The 17,335-nt window shown below is 40.7% G+C and overlaps 2 protein-coding genes across 2 annotated transcripts; one reads left to right on the forward strand and one right to left on the reverse strand.

The window, feature by feature from the left end:
* Positions 1-3,704: 3,704 nt before the first annotated feature.
* On the forward strand, positions 3,705-6,533 carry LOC111788180 (brassinosteroid-related acyltransferase 1-like). Its single transcript, XM_023668432.1, has 3 exons — positions 3,705-4,201; positions 5,065-5,499; positions 5,806-6,533. The coding sequence occupies exons 1-3, from the start codon at positions 3,779-3,781 to the stop codon at positions 6,301-6,303; spliced, it is 1,356 nt and encodes a 451-aa protein (XP_023524200.1). The 5' UTR covers positions 3,705-3,778; the 3' UTR covers positions 6,304-6,533.
* Positions 6,534-7,296: 763 nt separating this feature from the next.
* On the reverse strand, positions 7,297-15,631 carry LOC111788137 (two-component response regulator ARR12-like). Its single transcript, XM_023668356.1, has 6 exons — positions 15,356-15,631; positions 13,780-13,932; positions 12,384-12,764; positions 10,868-10,944; positions 9,772-10,788; positions 7,297-7,647 (listed from the first exon to the last, which is right to left on the reverse strand). The coding sequence occupies exons 1-6, from the start codon at positions 15,483-15,485 to the stop codon at positions 7,570-7,572; spliced, it is 1,836 nt and encodes a 611-aa protein (XP_023524124.1). The 5' UTR covers positions 15,486-15,631; the 3' UTR covers positions 7,297-7,569.
* Between the last annotated feature and the right edge of the window lie 1,704 nt (positions 15,632-17,335).

The following is a 17,335-nucleotide window of genomic DNA, read 5'->3' on the forward strand; positions in this document are numbered from 1 at the left end:
CCAATATTTTTTAATAGGGTAGGATCAAAAATCACTACGAATTTAAAAGTTAGTTTAATAATTAAAATATTATTTCTTTTCATTTTTTCGTGACGACAAAGATGAACATAAACTATGGATTTAGTATCGATTTTGTGTGCGGGTTTGAATTATTAACCACCGCCATTATCACCATTGCACTCATTTTTAAAAATGGCTATCAACTTAAAAAGATAATATTTCTTTTGAAGTCCCCAACAAATATTCTTCCTTTACTTCATTAAAGACACTATAAATAGAGGTAGCCCCTAATTGTTTAGTGTATTTAAGCTTTAACTATTAGGCTATTATAATGGAGGCACCCAACTCCCTTTCTCTTCCACTACTCAAATTCAACAAAAATGTCTGGTCGGTTTGGCTTCATTATGAAGCCACTAAACTCTATTCTCCCATATTTCTCCTTCAACAAATATCATTCTTTACCCGAGCCTCTCGAGGAGTAGTTTTACACTGACTAATTAAAGAGAAGATCGTGAACTTATAAGTAAAGAACATCATCTCCATTAGTATGAGACATTTTGACGAAGCCTCTAGCCCCGTTATTCAAAAAATATTTTAGAAAACAGGGACAAAGAAAGTTTTAGAAAACGTTCGAAAATCAGCCGTATTCAAACTAGCAAGTAACTAAACAACATCCACAGCTTTGATGGCGTATATATAACCTATAGATAGGAAGAATTCACGCCTCTTCATTATATCATCTGGATGTATATAAAAACGAGATTTGTATACATATTCCAACTAATATACCCTAAAACTCTTATGTTCATCATGTAATATCATCTGGGTGTACGTAAAAACGAGATTTTTATACATATTTGAAGTGATATACCCTAAAATTGTTATGTTCATCGTGTAATATGATGTGGGTATAGGTAAAAATGAGATTTTTATGTACATTTGAGCTGATATACCATAAAGTTCCTATCTTTTATCATTTCTTTCATGTGGGTGTATGAAATTTTATGTACATTTCAACTCATATATATATATATATATATATATATATATATGTCAAAGGAGGAATTTGAAAAGGAAAAGAATGGAGGGCAGAGAAAAGTAGAGAGCAGAATATGAGGCTAAGTGTTGGGAAAGTTGGAGACATGAACAGACATCTGTGAGCTTCAAATCCACGCTTGTTTTTGCTTTCCCACACACAAAATACCAACTCAAATATCCTTTCCAAGCCATTCCAAGCTTAGCCAACCTGTTTTCTTTCAATCACTTCAACCCCACACATTCATCTCCCTTTGCCTCATATCAATATCTTTGCCTTTTGCTTTTCTTCTACTTGACATCTCACATCGGTTGGACAAGGGAGGAAATCTCTTTCTAGTAGACGCGTTTTAGAACCGTGAGGTTGATGGCGATACGTAACGGGCCAAAATGAATGATATCTGCTAGTGGTGGGCTTGGATTGTTACACGTTGGGCTCCTAAGGGGGTGGATTGTGAGATCCTACATCGATTAAAGAGGGGAATGAAACATTCCTTATAAGAGTGTGGAAATCTCTCCCTGGTAGACGCGTTTAAAAATCGTGAGGCTGATGCTATACATAGCGGGTCATAGCGGACAATATTTGCTAGAGGTGAGCTTTGACTGTTACTAATGGTATCAGACAGACCCAGACACTGGGTGGTGTGCCAACGAAGACGCTGGACGCCCAAGAGTAGTGAGTTGTGAGATCCCACATCGGTTGGAGACAGAAATTAAATATTCCTTACAAGGGTGTGAAAACCTTTTCCTTAGTAGACATGTTTTAAAATTGTGAGGCTAACGACGATACATAATGGGCCAAAACGGACAATATCTTCTAGTGATGAGCTTGAATTGTTACATTCTATCATATAGAAATAGGCTTATANAAAAAAAAAAAAAAAAAAAAAAAAAAAAAAAACGTTCAACCTATGGTAAGAAGTATTGTTTATAAGCATAAATTATACCTAAATAACACCGAGGGTTTCGTGTAAGTCTATGCCATTGAACTAACGTTTTAGTCTCGATATGTTTTGTATTTAATGATTCAATCTATGATTATATGTATAAAAAACTACTGTAGTGTATCTGTAACAGCTTAAGCCCACCGCTAGCAAATATTATCCTCTTTGGGCTTTTCTTTTCGGGCTTCCCCACAAGGTTTTTAAAACGTGCTTGCTAGGGAGATATTTTCACACCCTTATAAAGAATGTTTCATTCTACTCCCCAATCGACGTGGGATCTCACTCGTTTAAAATTTAAAATGATTCAGTGAAAAGTATTGTTATCTAGGGTTTAATAGCTTACGGGTTATTTTGACAACTAGATGTAGTAAGGTCGTCTCCCGTAAGATCAACCGAGCTAGCAACAAGCTTAAGTTGGTGGAGTTTTTCACGGCGAGACAAAGTTTCGAAGATTAAATCATTACAAATTTTAAGATCACGGGACCATAACGACCAAATCATTACGAGTTTAAAAATACAAGCTTTAGTTTTAAGAAAGTACACTGACCCAATGTACTTTTTGGCCTAAAGATATGAACCCTAGGTTTATTTTGGTACCTTCTTTTGTCTTAGGCTGGCCATTTAGTTTATTCTAACCCTTGTGGGTTCAATGCAAAGTTTGTACCTTCTTCACCGCCAATCCTGGTCGGGTTAGCTTGATTGACCGGAACTGGAGTTTCGAATTTTTCAGTTCCATGACTACATATTCATCGAACATACGTGTCGGAATTGCCCGTATCTGAGCTCGAGAAATATTCTTTATACTGATCGTGACTACTTCAAATTTACCCGTTACTCGTGTCGTAATGATTCAGAGCCAAAATTGGTGGAATGGTCATTTTCTTATCCTCCTTGGCAGTACCCAGGCAGTCGGTGATTCATCACCTCCTTATCTGTGATGGTTAACTTATCATTGAATGTTGCATATTTGTCACAAAATGTAATATTTTGAACATTATGTTATAAAAATATTAGGGAATTGGAGAATTTTGTACTTTAAATAAATATTTTAAAACTTATTATAGTTCAATTATTCGAGAAAATATGCTAATTGAATACCTTATACTAAAAAAAACACACATGAATGCATTTGTTTTGGTTTAATACGGTGAACGGTTGATCTCTCCTCGAGTCATCGACCAAAGACGTTCTTGAAAAGCCCGTAAAGCAGACAACACAAACCCTTTATTTTAGTCGGGAACGTGAGCACCGAAGCTCAATAATCAATACATTATCAACCCATCTTCTATGTCAAAAGTTCAAATCTCTATTCCGACCGCCACGAAAACAGTGATTTGGCTCACTTTAGCTAGCCAATCATTGGAATCGAAATTTGCTTTTCTCATACTACAAATTCGATATTCGTACCAACGATACAAACCCTAAAATTCACGATCGTTGACAAATACATGTAACCTACTATATACATTTTTGAGATTCGAATTTTTGACCTCTTGATCGATAATATATATCTATATTAATTAAGTTGTTATACTTCACACGTTAAATAGAATATATACATTTATTCTCACAAATTGAAATAATTTTATATATAGAATTAAGAAAAAGAAAATGAATTTATAATTGTTACCAACCATAGTGTAGGCCCTAAAATTAATTAAAAAAAAATTCACAAAAAATACAAGTTAGGGATGAACCCTAGCTAGGAATCTTCAACCCCAAGTCCTTATATTTACCCTAACTTTCTCTTCTCTTCTCCACACTCACAAAATTCAGCTCCTTCACAAAACATCATCATCATGGCCACTTCCCATGTTTCTGTTACAAAAACCCTCACTGTCTTTCCCAAAACCTTAAACTCTCCAAAACTCTTGGAGCTCTCAAACTTAGACAGGCAGTGTCCCTTGCACGTGTACCTTATTTTCTTCTACAAGCCATCTTCTAGCTCATCACTTGACTCGGTCTTCACCAACCTGAAAATAGGGTTAGAAGAAACGCTATCGGTCTGGTCCCCGGCGGCTGGTCGGTTGGAGCCGAACCCCGCCAACGGTAAGCTGAATCTACGGTGCAACAACCGCGGTGCAATTCTCGTTCAATCGTTCACCCATGTCGAGATTTCAGAACTTGGAGATCTCTCGAATTACAATGAGTTCTTTGAGAAGTTGGTCTATAAACCTGTTTTGAATGGGAATTTTTCTGAGTTCCCTTTGGTTGTGGCTCAGGTGAGAGGTTTGTCTTTATAAAAAAACAAAAGGGTTTTGGTTTTTTGTTGAAAATTTTGCTTAATTTCATGAAAAAAGTGAAAGAAAAAAAAGGATTTTTATTGATTGAGACAAAGAAACAGAACATGTAAAAGGTTAGGGTTTAAGACAGCAGCTATGTCGAGGCTTTTTAGGGCAAAGAGACAAGCTTTGGATTAGACAATAATGAACACATTCTCACAGTCTGTAAAGACAATTATTTTTGTTCCTTCTTTCAAGATCTTCATAGATATGATCATATGATTCAAACCCAGTTGGCTTTAGAAGAAAACAAGACAACTTACGTTGTTGAAACAAGGTTTAATTACATGTTTGGTCGATTGAATTTTGCGTTTATTTAGTCTCTCGAGAGCAAAGTTAGAAATTTTTATAGGGAGAGACAAAATTTTACGCTCTAACGTAAAATTGAAGAACTTTTATTCCTGATTGATGATATATGTCTTAACCAACTAAACTATACTCTCACCCTATCCTACCCTCGATAGACAGTTAGCCGTCCAACAGCTACTAGAAAAGGAACTAGGGTGATCTTGAATAGGAATCTTAAAGAATCTCCATAAAAATAGCACTAGATCGAGCATCGGTGATTTTGTAGCTAGTCAAAATCTTGACTAATTGATCGAAGTAGGTAGTTCCAGTAGACTCATAGATCCCGAAACAAATATGATGGGTCGGCCCAAATCGACAAATTTCAGTTATGACCCTAAAATTGTTAAGGTTTTTGAATTGAGGGCGGGAAAATTGAAGGTCGTTAAAAGTATAGAGACTAAATAAACGGATGAAGTTGTTGTTTTTGTTTATTTTAATGATGTTTTAAAAAGCAGGTGACAAGGTTTGGGTGTGGAGGATACTCCATAGGAACAGGAATAAGCCATTCATTGTTTGATGGACCAGCTGCGTACGAGTTCCTAAGTGCATGGGCGGCAAAGTCAGCCATTTTCAAGGACAAGAATGAGCCATATGGGGTTGAGTTGCACACGCCAGTGCATGAGAGAGGGAGGCTTTTGATGGGTTACGACACGAAACGGAGCTTGGAGAAGAGGGCGATGCCGTTGTCGGGGGCGGTGGCGATCGATCATTTGTATCGGTTGATAATGCAAAGCATGACGGGTAAGGAGGAAATAGGGAAAAAGGAATATGTTTATAGAACGTTTAGATTGAGTAGAGGAATGATCGAGAGGTTAAAGAAGAACGCTATGGGAGAAAATGGTGGCTTTGCTTGTTCGTCGTTCGATGTTATTGCTGCTCATCTATGGAAGGTACTAAGCTTACATTTTTTTAATGAGTACAATATCTGCAGTGTAAGCTTGAGCTGTTACAAATGGTATCAGAGTTACACACCAAGAAATGAAACATTCTGTATAAAGGGCGTGGAAACCTCTCATAGCATACACGTTTTAAAACCGTGAAGCTGACGGTGATATGTAACGGGTCAAAACGGACAAGTAGTTGTTACCATTATTTCCTATATATATATGGGTTTGTCTTTTTTTTTTTTTTTTTTTAAAAAAACATTCAATATTGGTCGTTGAATTTGGTTTGAGACATATTATTGTCTGTTACAGGCAAGAACTAAGGCTATGTCTGTGAGCAAAGAAAAGATGGTGTGCTTACAATTTGCAGTGAACGCCAGGAACAAACTGATGCCTCCTCTACCTAAAGGCTTCAGCGGCAATGCCTTTGTGCTCGCTTCGGTCGCCTTAACTGCAAGACAATTGGAGGACGAAAGCTACAAAACAATAGTCGAGATGATACGAAACGCCAAGTCTCGAGTCGACAACGACTACATCAATGCATACAAACAAGGTCTCGAAGGCCCTCAGGCTTCCCTTCCTCCGCTCAAGGAGCTCACTGTTGTATCGGATTGGACCCGAATGCCGTTCCACAAGATCGAGTTCTTACATGGACAAGCTCTCTATGCATCTCCTTTAAAGCCACCGATCCTCGACGTCGCTTACTTTCTACAGAGCCCCACGGATAGCCAAGCGATCGATGTTCGGGTCCCTTTGCTGGGAGGGACTCTTGAGGCTTTCTCCTCCTACTTCTTGACCGGCATGCAATGAGGCTTTAAAGTTACCCTTCTTTTGCAGGGTTGCTTTGTTTTAGGGTATCCCTCTAGTAAGGTTCTAAGTTTGAATAGCATAAGGGTTTGTTCATTACTGAACAAATGGTCAAATAGTGTACTAAGAAGAATAATATGATATCTTTGTAGAATAAGAGAGCCGACAAGCTTTTGTGGTACGGTACAGTCAATGTCAACGGTCCGATGGGCGTTGTAATAATTTCCATCTAATCTAAAATAGATATCGTTCCAAAGTCGATAGAAACGTAGGCAATCACGTGTAGTGTAGTTGTAATAGCCCAAGCTCACCGCTGGTAGATATTGTCTTCCTTGAGCTTTCCCTCTTGGGCTTCCCCACGAGGTTTTTAAAACGTGTTTGCTATGGAGATGTTTCCACACCCTTACAAAGAATGTTTCGGTCTCCTCCCCAACCGACGTGGGATCTCACAATCCACCCCCCTTCAGGGCCCAACGTCCTTGTTGGCACTCATTCCCCTCTCCAATCGATGTGGGATCTCACAATCCACTCCTCTTCAAGGCCCAGTGTCCGTACTGACACACCGCCCGGTGTCTGGCTCTGATACCATTTGTAACGGCTCAAGTCCACCGCTAGCAGATATTTTCCTCTTTGGGCTTTCACTTTCAAGCTTTCCCTCCAGACTTTTAAACACGTTTGTGAGGGAGAGGCTTCCACACCGACTTTGTTCTCCTTCCCCCATCGATGTGGGATCTCACAATCCAACCCCTTTCAGAGCCCAGCGTCTTCGCTGGCACTTGTTCCTTTCACCAATCAACGTGGAATCTCACAATCTACCCCCTTCGAGGCCCAACGTCCTCGTTGGCACATTGCCCAGTATCTGGCTCTGATACCATTTGTAATAATCCAAGCCCACCGCTAGCAGATATTGTCCTCTTTGGGCTTTCCCCTTCGAGCTTCTCCTCAAGGTTTTTAAAACGCGTCTACTAGGGAGAAGTTTCCACACCCTTATAAAGAAACCGAGAAAGCAAAATCATTACCCATATGAATTACAATGTACAATTGTTGGCCAACATTAGAAGCAATAAACAGTCATGGAATCAAAATGGAAAAGAGACTTCCTTGAGTACTTCTGCTCTGCCAAACAGGAAAACAGACTATGTAGAAAGCTAAATAAGAACATGGTCAGAGCTAAACCTGCAGGGACTAAATACATTAAAATCCGCTTGACGCAAAACTAGATAACGCTGGCAGTCCGAGTCGAGGACCCTTTGTTCGAGTAGGTCGGCTTCACAAGCACGTGCACGTTCCAATAGGAAAATTATCACATCCAAAATCTCCTTCCAATAATTTTGCACCATCTTGTTCCTGCGGAGAATCAAATTGTTGTTTGTAATTGTTACAGAGAAGCTATGGCAATCTAGACGAAAAGTTGCATACAACTCGGATGAGAGGATCCCACATTAGTTAGAGAGAGGAACAAAGCATTCTTTATAAGGGTGTGAAACTTCTTCTTAGTAGACGCGTTTTAAAACCTTGAGGCAAAGCCCAAAGAGGACAATATTTGCTAGCCGTGGGCTTGGGCGGTTACAAATGATATCAGAGTCAGACACCAGGAGGTATGCTAGCGAGGACGCTGAGACCCAAAAGGAGGTGGATTATGAGATCTCACATCAGTTGGAGAAGGGAATGAAACATTCTTTATAAGGGTGTGGAAACTTTTCTCTAGTAGACGCGTTTTAAAACCTTGAGTAAAAACCAAAAAGAAAGCCCAAAAAGAACAATATCTGCTATAGGTTGGACTGTTACAAATGATATCAGAGCCAGACATCATGCGGTGTGCCAGCTAGGATGCTGAGCCCCAAAGGGGGTAGATTTTGAGATCCCACATCGGTTGGAAAGGGGGAATAAAGCATTCTTCATAAGGGTGTGGAAACTTCCCCTAGTAGACGAGGTTTAAAATTTTGAGGGGAAGGAAGGGAAAGTCCAAAAGGGGCAATATCTGCTACCGGTGGACTTGAGCTGTTACAAATGATATCAGAACCTGACACCGANCCACATCGGCTAGAGAGGGGAACGAAGAATTCTTTATAAGGGTATGAAAACCTCTCCCTAGTAGACGCGTTTTAAAACCTTGAGGGGAAGCCCATAAAGAAAAATCTAAAGAAGACAATATCTACTAGCGGTGGACTTGGGCTGTTACAAATGGTATCAGAGCCCGACACCGGACGGTGTGCCAGCTAGGACGCTGAGCCCCAAAAAGGGGTGGATTGTGAGATTCCACATCGGCTAGAGAGGGGAACGGAGAATTCTTTATAAGGGTATGAAAACCTCTCCCTGGTAGACGCATTTTAAAACCTTGAGGGGAAGCCCATAAATAAAAATCTAAAGAAGACAATATCTGCTAGCGGTGGACCTGGGCTGTTACAAATGGTATCAGAGCCCGACACCGGACAGTGTGCCAGCTAGGACGCTGAGCCCCAAAAGGGGTGGATTGTGAGATCCCACATCGGCTAGAGAGGGGAACGAAGAATTCTTTATAAGGGTATGAAAACCTCTCCCTAGTAGACGCGTTTTAAAACCTTGAGGGGAAGCCCATAAAGAAAAATCTAAAGAAGACAATATCTGCTAGCGGTGGACTTGGGCTGTTACAAATGGTATCAGAGCTCGACACCGGACGGTGTGCCAGCTAGGACGCTGAGCCCCAAAAGGGGGTGGATTGTGAGATCCCACATCGGCTAGAGAGGGGAACGGAGAATTCTTTATAAGGGTATGAAAACCTCTCCCTAGTAGACGCGTTTTAAAACCTTGAGGGGAAGCCCATAAAGAAAAATCTAAAGAAGACAATATCTGCTAGCGGTGGACCTGGGCTGTTACAAATGGTATCAGAGCCTGACACCGGACGGTGTGCCAGCTAGGACGCTGAGCCCCAAAAGGGGGTGGATTGTGAGATCCCACATCGGCTAGAGAGGAGAACGGAGAATTCTTTATAAGGGTATGAAAACCTCTCCCTAGTAGACGCGTTTTAAAACCTTGAGGGGAAGCCCATAAAGAAAAATCTAAAGAAGACAATATCTGCTAGCGGTGGACCTGGGCTGTTACAAATGGTATCAGAGCCTGACACCGGACGGTGTGCCAGCTAGGACGCTGAGCCCCAAAAGGGGGTGGATTGTGAGATCCCACATCGGCTAGAGAGGGGAACAAAGAATTCTTTATAAAGGTGTGGAAACCTCTCCCTAGTAGACGCATTTCAAAACCTTGAGGAGAAGCCCATAAAGAAAAATATAAAGAAGACAATCTCTGCTAGCGGTGGACTAGGACCGTTACAGTTAAATTGGTCGCTAACTTGCCCTACTCACAATTTAGATACTATACCCTCCCCGAGTAAGTGCCATCTAACCGAGGCTTATCGGTTTCGAGTGAACTTTTTGGTTTCAAATGGGAAAGGATACACTCTTTCTCCACTAACAAGACAAAAAGAAAAGATGTTACCTGCTTCATCATTGCACATGCTATGTCTTCCAAGGAACCACAGTTACTTGAACAAAATCTAGCTTGCATTTTTTGCTGATGATCATACAAAACTCCTTGTTTCAACATGATCGATGTCTCGATAGACGATTTCTTGAATTGATCGTGATCCACCATTGCACGATCGAGATCATTTGCTCGACTAGGCACGTTAAAATCCTTGCTTCTAGAGAAGATTGTGTTCTGATTTTCGAAACGCTTTGGTAACGTCTCTGCAGCACCATTCAGTGGTACGAATGAATTTGATGAGCTACAGGCCACGGTCGTGTCGTAATAGGCGTCCTCTAGATCATTCCAATCTTGAACAGGAACCTTTGTGATTACTCGATCATATCGATTGCTATTCGTGGCTGCTTGACATTGAGTATCTGTTCTTGAATCATGGGATTGAGTAGATATTGAAGCAATGTCAGAAACACAATTTCCTATATGCAAGAGCATCCTAGATGAACGAGCAGCCTTCGACCAATCGTCACCCGTGCATCGAATACTATCTACCGAAGGACGTGAACTTTCCAAGCTTGCAGATACTACTGAAATCAAGGGGTCATTACTCAAATGACCAGCAGCAGAAAACACTGTTCTCTGATCAAAAGCACGAGCGAGATCGTCCACATGGGTGCCGTGCTTAACGTGTTGTACTTGATCAAGTCCTGATGACTCTGGCATTCCCTGGAACATATTCGCACTGCGGGTTCTTGGCTGAAATGTAGACTCCAATGGAACGGTTCCCGGGGAAGAAAGGCCATTCATGCCCATACAAGCAGGAGTATTCAATCGACCGAGCATCCCGGTGGTCGGGATAGATCTATAAGCAGTGTTGGGAAACGGTGGAGGTCCTGTGACGGAATGGAAATTCCCGATACCGTTAAGAGAACCAATTCTCATATACGAAGGGTCGGCGCTGCTCAATGCAGTCACCATGTTAGCTTGTTGGTTTGCTACACAGCTGATTCTCCTGAGATAAAGCCTATATTTCTGCAGTCCATAGAGCTCACGTTGGTTAGGCTTCTAAAACTAATGACTGAGTGCAATGATGAATAACAAGACTATTTACCTGAAGATGACTAGCAACGTTTTCTCTTGTGAGCTTTTCAACGTTCATCAAGTCCAAAATCCTTTTGCGCACTGCCTCTGCATAGCAAAAAGAGATGGATAGTGAAACAAGCGTTGACTCGAGAAATCTTTTATAACCGCCCAAACCCACCGCTAGTAGATACTGTCGTCTTTGAGCTTTCCCTTCAAGGGCTTCCGCTCAAGGTTTTAAAACGCGTCTGTTAGGGAGAGGTTTCCACACCCTTATAAGGAATGTTTCGTTCCCCTCTTCAACCGATGTGGGATCTCACAATTCACACCCTTATAAGGAATGTTTCGTTCCCCTCTTCAACCGATGTGGGATCTCACAATTCACCCTCCTGGGACTCAACGTCCTCACTGGCACACCGCCCGGTGTTTGGCTCTGTACCATTTGTAACATCCCAAGCCCACCACTAGCCAATACTGTCCTCTTTGGCCTTTCCCTTTAAGGGTTCCTCCTCAAGGTTTTAAAACGCATTTGTTAGGGAGAGGTTTCCACACCCTTATAAGGAATGCTTTGTTCCCCTCTCCAACCGATGTGGGATCTCATAATTCCCCCCCCCCCCCTTTGGGACCCAGCGTCCTCAGTGGCACATCGCTCAGTGTCTGGCTTTGATACCATGGTTACAGCCCAAGTCCACTGCTAGCAGATATTAGCTTCTTTGGGCTTTCCTTTCAAGGGCTTCCCCTCAAGGTTTTATAACGCTTCTGTCAATGAGAGGTTTCCACACCCTTATAAGGAATGTTTCGTTCCCCTCTCCAACCGACGTGGGATCTCACAATCCACTCCCCTTGGGGGCCAGCGTCCTCGCTGGTACATCGCCTGGTATCTGGCTTTAATACCATTTGTAACAACCCAAGCTCACCCCAATAGATATTGTCCTCTTTGGGCTTTCCCTTACAGGGCTTCCCTTCAAGGTTTTAAAATGTGTCTGTTAAGGGAGAGGTTTCCATACCCTTATAAGGAATATTTCGTTCCCCTCTCCAACCGATGTGGGATCTCACAATCCACCCCCCTCGGGGGCCCAACATCCTCACTAGCACACTGCCCAGTGTCTAGCTCTAATTCCATTTGTAACCGCTCAAGCTCACCGCTAGTAAATATTGTTTTCACTAGGCTTTCCCTTCAAGGGCTTCCCCTCGAGGTTTTAAAACATGTTTGTTAGGGAGAGGTTTCTACACCCTTATAAGGAATGCTCAGTTCCCCTCTCCAACGTAGGTGGGATCTCACAATTCACCCCCTTGAGGCCCAGTGTCCTCACTGGCACACCGCTCGATGTTTGACTTTGATACCATTTGTAACAGTCCAAGCCCACCGCTAGTAGATATTGTCCTCTTTGGGCTTTTCCTTTAAGAACTTTCCCCCAAATTTTAAAACGTGTTTGTTAGAGAGAAGTTTCCACACCCTTATAAAGAATGCTTCGTTCCCCTATTTGTTACGAATGAAGAACCCTTTTCAACCCGAGAGAGAGAGCGAGAAAGGATGAAGTACTCACTATCTATGCCCAACTGGTTAACAGCATTTACGAACTTCCTATGCAGCTCGACAGACCAAACAACACGAGGCTTCTTCTGGGTCGACGAGTCATCGTCCTCTTGCCCGTTATAATCCTGGTCATCATCCTCATCATAGTTGTGATCCTTCCTTTTCTTCTTAAACTTCCCATTTGGATCAGCTACTTCTTCACCATTCTCATAATCATGCTTGGCCTGATTGATAGAATTCATCTGATCCTTTGGATCAAATTTCTTTCTCCTCATAACATGCTGCCAAATGTTCTTGAGCTCCTCAATGCGAACAGGCTTCAGCAAGTAATCACATGCTCCATGAGTTATCCCTTTCATCACAAGTTTGGGATCTCCATTTGCAGACAGCACTAAGAACACGTTCACATATCAAAATGAAACAAAGAACAGATTAACATTCAATAGTGTCACACTAAATTTGATATAAAATAAAGAATAGAAGTGCAAAATAGGCCACTTTTTAGTACGATAACGGCAAACACAAGCCGACCGCTAGTAGATATTGTCCAGTTTGGCTCGTTACGTATCGCCGTCAACCTCACGGTTTTCAAACACGTCTACTAGGGAGAGGTTTCCACGCCCTTGTAAGAAATGCTTCGTTCACTTCTCCAACTGATGTGGGATCTCACAATCCACCCCCTTGAGGGGTCAGCGTTCTCACTGGCACACCGCCCAATGTTTGGCTTTGATACCATTTGTAACAGCCCAAGCCCACCGCTAGTAGATATTGTCTGCTTTGTCCCGTTACGTATCGTCGTCAACCTCACAGTCTTAAAACGCGTCTACTAGGGAGACGTTTCCACACCCTTATAAGAAATGCTTCGTTCCCCTCTCCAACTGACGTGGGATCTCACAATCCACCTCTTGCCGACCAACGTCCTCGCTGGCACACAACCCAGTGTCTGGCTCTAATACCATTTGTAACAGCTCAAGCCCACCGCTAGCAGATATTGTCTGCTTTAGCTCGTTAGGTATCGCCGTCAGTCTCACGGTTTTAAAACGCGTCTACTAGAGAGAGGTTTCTACACCCTTATAAAGAATGTTTTGTTCTCCCCTCCAACCGATGTGGAATCTCACATTCACCCCCATTGGGAGGCCCAGCGTCCTCGCTAGTACACGCCCGGTGTCTAGCTCTGATACCATTTGTAACAATTCAAGCCCACCGTTAGCAGATATTGTCCGCTTTGGCCCGTTACGTATTGCTGTCAGCCTCATGGTTTTAAAACGCGTATGCTAGGGAGAGGTTTCTACACTCTTATAAACAATGTTTCATTCCCCTCTCCAACTGATGTAAGATCTAATCAACTTTAAAAAATTGAAAATTTCGGCAAAAAAACTTCAAAGCATAGTGCAGTTTAAGCTTACTAATAACAGGAAGGTCCATCTCCAGCCCCACAAGCTCAAGCAGCTTAAATCCATCCATGTCAGGCATGTGGACATCACTGATAACCACATCAAACTTGTTCTTGTTTTCTCTCAATAACTTGAGTGCCATAATAGCCTGATTCGTCGTAGTGACTGCAACATCCAATGAACACAATTAAATTACATTTGATTGGTTCTTTCGTAAACCGATGCATGAGCTAAGCTCCCATGTCCCACCGACCCTTTGAAAAAGTCACGTCGTCAAACGGTTCATAGGGAGTCAGAAGCAAGAAGAAATGAACTTTAGATGAGTTGAAATTCTTCATGCTACCAAAACGGTCAAACCATTTTGGTCCGTTACGTATCGCCGTCAACCTCACAGTTTTAAAACGGGTCTATCAGAGAGAGGTTTTCACACCCTTATAAGGAATGGTTCGTTCCCCTTTCCAACCGATATGGGATCTCACAATCCACCCCCTTGGAGGCCCAGCGTCCTTGCTGCCACACCGCCTGATGTCTGGCTCTGATACCATTTGTAACAGTCCAAACCCGCCACTAGCAGATATTGTCCGCTTTGGCTTGTTACATATCGCCCTCAACCTCAAAGTTTTAAAACGGTCTACTGGGGAAAGGTTTCCACACCCTTATAAGGAATGCTTCATTCCCTTTTCCAATCGACATGAGATCTCACAATCCACCCCCTTGGGGGCCAGCATCCTCACTGCCACACCACCCGATGTCTGGCTCTGATACCATTTCTAACAGTCCAAACCCACTTCTAACAGATATTGTCCATTTTGGCTCGTTACGTATCGCCGTCAACCTCAAAGTTTTAAAACGGTCTACTGGGGAAAGGTTTCCACACCCTTATAAGGAATGCTTCATTCCCTTTTCCAATCGATATGAGATCTCACAGTCCACCCCCTTGGGGGCCAGCATCCTCACTGCCACACCGCCCGATGTTTGGCTCTGATACCATTTGTAACAGTCCAAACCCACTTCTAACAGATATTGTCCATTTTGGCTTGTTACGTATCGCCGTCAGCCTCAAAGTTTTAAAACAGTCTACTTGGGAGAGGTTTCCACACCCTTATAAGGAATGCTTCGTTCCCTTTTCCAATCGATGTGAGATATCACAATCCACCCCCTTGGGAGCCTAGCGTCCTCGCTACCACACCGCCCTATGTCTAGCTCTAATACCATTTGTAACAGTTCAAGCTCACTGATAGTAGATATCGTCCGCTTTGGCCCGTTACGTATCGCCATCAACTTCACAATTTTAAAACATGTTTACTAGGGAGAGACTTTCACACCCTTAACGAATGTTTTGTTCCCCTTTCCAACATGAAATCTCACATGAACCGAACAAGAACAAATCATTGGCATATAGAACTTAAGAGCTAACCACATGTCAACCCATTAAACCAAATCAAACCATAAGATATTAAGGGAGTCCAAACTTCCAAATTAAAGCTCAACATCAATCTTATTCCCTTGCATTCAATCAATTCAACAATCTTCACAAACAGAACAGAATCCTCAATCCACAAACCACAAACATTAAACAGACAATTACCATGATAGTGGCACCGGCGAAGCAAAGTCTCCAAGATCAAAAGACAAGTGGGGTCGTCGTCGACGGCGAGAACACGCATTCCAACCGGAAATTGGTCCTTTGGGTCATCAACTCTTGGCTCAACCGTCATGGTTTCAGCTTCCGACCGACAAGAACTTCGATTTGGGGAAGTAATTGAGATGTTTTGAGTGATGTTAGGCGACACCCAGATGAAATAATGAGGAAATGAGGACGTGAAATAGAGAGAAAGCTGCGGAGGAAGCAGAGGGAGTCTCTGTAGACTTCGCTGAAAATGGAACAAAGAAATGGAATTTCGTTTTGCGTTTTGTAATTCCGGCGCGTGTCATGTACGCGCTTTTTGACCAGTGGTTGACCCGGCAAAACATACATTTTTTTCATTAAAATTGTTTTGTTTTTTTTACATTTTTTATTATTATTTTGCTAAATAACCTCAAAACAAAACAGCGTAAAAATAAGAACAGAACATAAACCAAACCGAGTTTAAAATAAAACCGGTCTACAATTTGTAATTTCGGCGCGTGTCATGTACGCGCTTTTGACCAGAGGTTGACCCGACAAAACATCCTAATTTTTACTTTTTTCTTCATTAAAATTGCTAGTAAAATGTTTTGTTTTTGTTTTTATTTTTACATTTTTTATTATTATTTTGCTAAATAAGAACAGAACATGAGCCGAACCGAGCTTGAAAAAAACCGGTCTACAAATGGGTATTTCATTTGTAGATTCGGAACAAGGATAAGGTACAAGATTCCCGGAGGCTGAGATCAAGTGTGGACAGGAGCACAGCAAAGCTTTGTTAAAGACACGTGTGAAGGCGGATGACCGTTGATGTGGATTCAGTTCACTAGAATACAAAATAAATTAGTTAACTAATTAATTAAGGTGTTAACAGCTTTAACTTTTATAAAGTGGGAAAAGGGGAGCTTTTGAGTAATTTTTAAGGGGAAAATGATGTTGGAAAACCCAACTCAAGTGTGCGTTTTGACTCTCTTCGACCAAGAAAATCATGTCCCATCCCGAACAAAATCCACGTTTTGTTTCATTAATTCGGCAGGTACTTAAATTTTAAATAAAATTAACCCTTTTATGTAGTAGTCGATAAAACGTACGATATCTCCTAGAATTAAATTTTTCGATATCACAAATCAGCTCTATTGGGTCAGTATAATTTTTGGTAAAATATTAAAATTATATAATTTCTACGTGTATATAGACGTGACAAGCTCCATATACTGTAAAAAGATATCACATTTGAAGCATGGTAGACCCTTATTATATTGGTATGCTAACTTGAGTGTAAATAAGAATTAATACAAGGACTAAAAAGAAAATATAATTTGAAGGACTAAAAAATAATAATTATAAAGTTTGTGGACTAATCTCTTCAAAATTAAAATATATATATTAAATTTATCTTTAAAATATTTTTAATTCTTTAAACTATAATATTACTCTCATAATTAATCTTTAAAATTAAAAAATTATTAAAATATTAAAAAAATCAATGTCGTTATCTTACTCACATCGTGTCATTTAGGGATCATGTTAATATCTTATCTAATATTCTAATAAATTATCGATAATTTTAAAATATTTATAAAAATTAGGGTTAATATTGTAATTTTTAAAAAATATAGGCATTTTTTTAAAATAAAGAAAAAGATGAGCCTTTGGTGACATGGGTGGATGAGTTTTCCTAGTGGACTAAAGATTTTGTAAATAGATATTTATAGATATGATGATGTTACATATTTATACTATATGCTTTTTATTTATTTATTTATTTTATTAATTTTAAATTATAATTATTATGTACTTTTTAAGGTATCGTATATATAAAATATATATTCTTAACGATAAGATCAAAATATATTTATGATTTTTATTATTTTGAATATGATTATGTTATATATTAGCATGTTGTCCCGCTGTACTTTTAGAATATTAAATTTAAATATA

This window comes from Cucurbita pepo, chromosome LG02 (genome assembly GCF_002806865.2).
Source record: "Cucurbita pepo subsp. pepo cultivar mu-cu-16 chromosome LG02, ASM280686v2, whole genome shotgun sequence".
Taxonomy (NCBI): domain Eukaryota; kingdom Viridiplantae; phylum Streptophyta; class Magnoliopsida; order Cucurbitales; family Cucurbitaceae; genus Cucurbita; species Cucurbita pepo.